At 40.9% G+C, this 6,000-nt stretch overlaps 1 protein-coding gene across 1 annotated transcript in view; it reads left to right on the top strand.

Annotated features, from left to right (window-relative positions):
• LOC142311791 (interferon regulatory factor 8-like) overlaps window positions 1-2,931 on the top strand; it is a 41,572-nt gene extending 38,641 nt beyond the window's left edge. Inside the window, exon 9 of the mRNA XM_075350532.1 lies at window positions 2,338-2,931. Within this exon, the coding sequence (XP_075206647.1) occupies window positions 2,338-2,412 (75 nt within the window). The 3' untranslated portion in view covers window positions 2,413-2,931. The remainder of the gene's footprint in view (window positions 1-2,337) is intronic.
• The last annotated feature ends 3,069 nt before the right edge of the window (window positions 2,932-6,000 follow it).

Raw genomic sequence — 6,000 nt, forward strand, 5'->3', positions numbered from 1 at the left:
TCGACCAACCATATCAATGAAATACATATATATGTAAATAGGTGAAGGAATGTACATATAAACAGACGATCAGATATAGAAAACAGCCTATATATAAGCATGCAGACCAATAGGCAAAAAACCCCCGCGAAAATGCATGTATATATCATGAAAAAAATCCCCGATTGTAAGTACATAAGTACCAAAGAGTGTTCATGGACCGTATAAGATAAAAATATGTATATATATGTATACGCATATTAACCCCCCTACAAAGAGGGAATATTCGGCCTAAAAGAATGTTTAAATCCAAATATACATGTATTTTCATCCTTGTGACCTGTTCACTTAGAAAAAATCATTCCACTGTCGCAAAATACTAATTTCAAACAAAACAAATATCAACATTATAACCACTTTATGGTAAGCATATATTCATACACTCCTCAAATAGGAGAAGGACTCCCCCACCAGATATAAGATAGCAGACAAAACACCGAATGTCATTAGCAGATGAAAAAACACATGAATTACCAGAGTCAAAAAATATACCGCAGATCCGAGCGATAATTAAAACCGCCAGGGTATCTTGAATCCAACCGCAGGATCCATCTGGCCTCGGCCAATAAAAGAGCCTGAAACCAATCACCCCCACGGGGGGGTCTAGGCACAGACTCCACACCCATGATAATCAGGGATGAATTTTAATGTGGAAGTCCGAAACGCGTAAAGTTTCCATGGGTTAATACCCTCCTTTTGTTCTCACGGATGGAATCTTTTTAATATTTGCCAATAAAGTTTGGATGTTTTATTCAGAGGAGGTTGTGCCGGATCCTTTTTCCTCTCTTTCATTATCCTCAACCGGTTGGGACTTACCGGTGGATCCCTGGCACCCGCAAGGACCAGCAGCCCAGGTAGCAGGTGAGCTGAAGATACCTTCGATTTTTATTTCTGTTAATGTTGATGATTATGGCTTACAGCCAATGAAAACCCAAAAGTCATCTCAGAAAATTAGAATATTATACAAGACCAACTGAAAAATTAATTTAAACTCAGAAATGTTGGCGCCTACTGAAATGTCTGTACAGTAAATGCACTCAGTACTTGGTCAGGGCTCCTTTTGCATGAATTACTGCATCAATGCGGCGTGCCATGGAGGCGATCAGCCTGTGGCACTGCTGAGGTGTTATGGAAGCCCAGGTTGCTTTGATAGCAGCCTTCAGCTTGTCTGCATTGTTGGCTCTAGTGTCTCTCATAGATTCTCTATGGGGTTTAGGGCAGGCAAGTTTGCTGCTGGCCAATCAAGCACAGTGATACTGTGGTTATTAAACCAGATATTGGTACTTTTGGCAGTGTCGAAAGGTACCAAGTCCTGCTGGAATTATGATATTTCTCCAAAAAGCTTGTCGGCAGAGAGAAGCATGAAGTGCTCTAAAATTTCCTGATAGACGGCTCCGCTGACTTTGGTCTTGATAAAACACAATGGACCTACACCAGCAGATGACATGGCTCTCCAAACCATCACTGATTGTGGAAACTTCACACTAGACCTCAAGCAGCTTGGATTGTGGCCTCTCCACTCTTCCTTCAGACTCTGGGACCTTGATTTCCAAATGAAATGTAAAATTTACTTTCATCTGAAAACAACACCTTGGACCAATGAGCAACAGTCCAGTTCTTTTCTCCTTAGGTAAGACGCTTCTGGTCTTGTTTACTGATCATGAGTGGCTTGACACAAAGAATGTGACAGTTGTAGCCCATGTCCTGGATACGTCTGTGTGTGGTGGCTCTTGAAGTACTGACTCCAGCAGCAGTCCACTCCTTGTGAATCTCCCCCAAATTTTTAAATGGTCTTTACTGAAAATCCTATCAAGGCTGTGGTTATCACGTTGGCTTGTGCACCTTTTTCTACCACACTTTTTCCTTCCACTCAACCTTCCATTAATATGCTTGGATACAGCACTCTGTGAACAGCCAGCTTCTTTAGCAATGACCTTTTGTGGCTTACCCTCCTAGTGGAGTGTGTTAATGACTGCCTTTTGGATATCTGTCAAGGCAGCAGTTTTCCCTTGATTGTGTAGCCTACTGAACCAGACTAAGGGACCATTTTAAACGCTTCGGAAGCCTTTGCAGATATTTTGTGGTAATTATGCTAATTTTCTGAGTTAATGACTTTTGGGTTTTTATTGGCTGTAAGCCCTAATCATCAACATTAAGAGAAATACTTGAAATAGATCACTCTTTAATGACTCTTTTTGTATTGAATTAGGGAAATAAATTAACTTTTTGATATTCTAATTTAGAAGATGCACTTCTATGCCCACCCATCTGACTTATCCTTCACTTTCATATTCATAGGTGGAGCCGGTGTTTGCCCGAGAACAGCTTGTAAATGCAAGAAGAAAACTTAGGAGAGACCCCCCGGCTGACTAGTCTCCCTCACCCTTAATCTACTGAGTTAAGTCTGCACAGAACGACTTATCCTGATCCTGAACTTGTAAAACTTCCCATTTCTTAGTTATAACTTATTGTGGAAAAGCTGGTTGAGAACCAGTATGTCCGCCATTAAAGTCTTTACGTGGGACATCTGGGTGATCCGTCACATTAGTAACACTGCTTCTCCCCCAGCTTTCCCTGCGACAGATGTAACTATGAAAATGGCTGAATTGAAATTTTAAGATCAAGTTCACACAGTGAGTTTTTGGTGCTTTTTGACACTGTGCATTTTCTGTGCTGTGGCACAAAACCGCAGAAATGTGCGGTTAACCCCATGCCTCACAGCAGGAAAGTGTGAACTCAGCCGTAAAGTCCAACCAGTTTGCTTGCCTACTTTTATGCCAATTCACTTTTAGAGGGAAAGTTCACATTTGTTTAAATTACTTATTTTATGTTTAATGTATTTTATTTTTGTCCATACCACTATGTTAAAAAATAAAAATAGTAATACAGGAAAAAACAAAAACAGAAATCTTACTATATTTTCACTGGCCACTAAGCCTAATAGTAGATTCATACGTCCTGTTCTGTACAGACACTTTTCAGCAGTCTCATTACCATTCATTAATTACAGATAATAACCCTATGTAGATAACACAGAATCCACTATTCACAATAGGCAATGTCACAGCTCACCTCCTCCCCCTCCCTTCGCAATGACTCGTCCCCAGATCAGAGCATAGCTAGAAAGCTTTACAGTGAAAAGTCAATGAGTACGAGTCAGTCTATTACAACCAATGTTCATGTTGTACAGAACAGGAAGTATGAGCCCACTAATGGATTTAGTGGCAATTTTATTTTTATCTATTATGTGTGTGAGTGTGTGTGTGTGTGTGTGTGTGTGTGTGTGTGAGTGTGAGTGTGAGTGTGTGTGTGTGTGTGTGTGTGTGTTTGCATTAATATACATTTGTGTGTCTCTATCTCTCTCTCTGTGTATGTATATATATATATATATATATATATATATATATACACACGGTATAGACCAAAAGTTTGGACACACCTCATTCAAAGAATTTTCTTTATTTTCAGGACTCTGAAAATTGTAGATTCACATTGAAGACATCAAAACTATGAAATACTTAAAGTGTGAAACAACTGAAAATATGTCTTATATTCTAGGTTCTTCAAAGTCGCCACCTTTTGCTTTGATTACTGCTTTGCACACTCTTGGCATTCTCTTGATGAGCTTCTAGAGGTAGTCACCGGAAATGGTTTTCCAACAGTCTTGAAGGAGTTCCCAGAGATATTTAGCACTTGTTGGCCCTTTTGCCTTCACTCTGCAGTTCAGCTCACCCCAAACCATCTCAATTGGGTTCAGGTCTGGTGACTGTGGAGACCAGGTCATCTGACGTAGCACCCCATCACTCTCCTTCTTGGTCAAACAGCCCTTACACAGCCTGGAGGTGTGTTTGGGGTCATTGTCCCTTTGAAAAATAAATGATGGTCCAACTAAACGCAAACCGGATGGAATAGCATGCCGCAGTAAGATGCTGTGGTAGCCATGCTGGTTCAGTATGCCTTCAATTTTCAACAAATCCCCAACAATGTCACCAGCAAAGCACCCCCACACCATCACACCTCCTCCTCCATGCTTCACGGTGGGAACCAGCCATGTAGAGTCCATCCGTTCACCTTTTCTACAAAGACACGGTGGTTGGATCCAAAGATCTCAAATTTGGACTCCTCAGACCAAAGCACAGATTTCCACTGGTCTAATGTCCATTCCTTGTGTTCTTTAGCCCAAACAAGTCTCTTCTGCTTGTTGCCTGTCCTTAGCAGTGGTTTCCTAGCAGCTATTTTACCATGAAGGCCTGCTGCACAGTCTCCTCTTAACAGGTGCTATTGAGATGAGAAGGTGTGTCCAAACTTTTGGTCTGTAATATATATATATATATATATATATATATATATATATATGTACATATATATATACAGTTAGGTCCAGAAATATTTGGACAGTGACACAATTTTCGCGAGTTGGGCTCTGCATGCCACCACATTGGATTTGAAATGAAATCTCTACAACAGAATTCAAGTGCAGATTGTAACGTTTAATTTGAAGGTTTGAACAAAAATATCTGATAGAAATTGTAGGAATTGTACACATTTCTTTACAAACACTCCACATTTTAGGAGGTCAAAAGTAATTGGACAAATAAACCAAACCCAAACAAAATATTTTTATTTTCAATATTTTGTTGCGAATCCTTTGGAGGCAATCACTGCCTTAAGTCTGGAACCCATGGACATCACCAAACGCTGGGTTTCCTCCTTCTTAATGCTTTGCCAGGCCTTTACAGCCGCAGCCTTCAGGTCTTGCTTGTTTGTGGGTCTTTCCGTCTTAAGTCTGGATTTGAGCAAGTGAAATGCATGCTCAATTGGGTTAAGATCTGGTGATTGACTTGGCCATTGCAGAATGTTCCACTTTTTTGCACTCATGAACTCCTGGGTAGCTTTGGCTGTATGCTTGGGGTCATTGTCCATCTGTACTATGAAGCGCCGTCCGATCAACTTTGCGGCATTTGGCTGAATCTGGGCTGAAAGTATATCCCGGTACACTTCAGAATTCATCCGGCTACTCTTGTCTGCTGTTATGTCATCAATAAACACAAGTGACCCAGTGCCATTGAAAGCCATGCATGCCCATGCCATCACGTTGCCTCCACCATGTTTTACAGAGGATGTGGTGTGCCTTGGATCATGTGCCGTTCCCTTTCTTCTCCAAACTTTTTTCTTCCCATCATTCTGGTACAGGTTGATCTTTGTCTCATCTGTCCATAGAATACTTTTCCAGAACTGAGCTGGCTTCATGAGGTGTTTTTCAGCAAATTTAACTCTGGCCTGTCTATTTTTGGAATTGATGAATGGTTTGCATCTAGATGTAAACCCTTTGTATTTACTTTCATGGAGTCTTCTCTTTACTGTTGACTTAGAGACAGATACACCTACTTCACTGAGAGTGTTCTGGACTTCAGTTGATGTTGTGAACGGGTTCTTCTTCACCAAAGAAAGTATGCGGCGATCATCCACCACTGTTGTCATCCGTGGACGCCCAGGCCTTTTTGAGTTCCCAAGCTCACCAGTCAATTCCTTTTTTCTCAGAATGTACCCGACTGTTGATTTTGCTACTCCAAGCATGTCTGCTATCTCTCTGATGGATTTTTTCTTTTTTTTCAGCCTCAGGATGTTCTGCTTCACCTCAATTGAGAGTTCCTTAGACCGCATGTTGTCTGGTCACAGCAACAGCTTCCAAATGCAAAACCACACACCTGTAATCAACCCCAGACCTTTTAACTACTTCATTGATTACAGGTTAACGAGGGAGACGCCTTCAGAGTTAATTGCAGCCCTTAGAGTCCCTTGTCCAATTACTTTTGGTCCCTTTAAAAAGAGGAGGCTATGCATTACAGAGCTATGATTCCTAAACCCTTTCTCCGATTTGGATGTGAAAACTCTCATATTGCAGCTGGGAGTGTGCACTTTCAGCCCATATTATATATATAATTGTATTTCTGAACATGT

Source organism: Anomaloglossus baeobatrachus, chromosome 5, assembly GCF_048569485.1.
Source record: "Anomaloglossus baeobatrachus isolate aAnoBae1 chromosome 5, aAnoBae1.hap1, whole genome shotgun sequence".
NCBI classification, from domain to species: Eukaryota; Metazoa; Chordata; class Amphibia; order Anura; family Aromobatidae; genus Anomaloglossus; species Anomaloglossus baeobatrachus.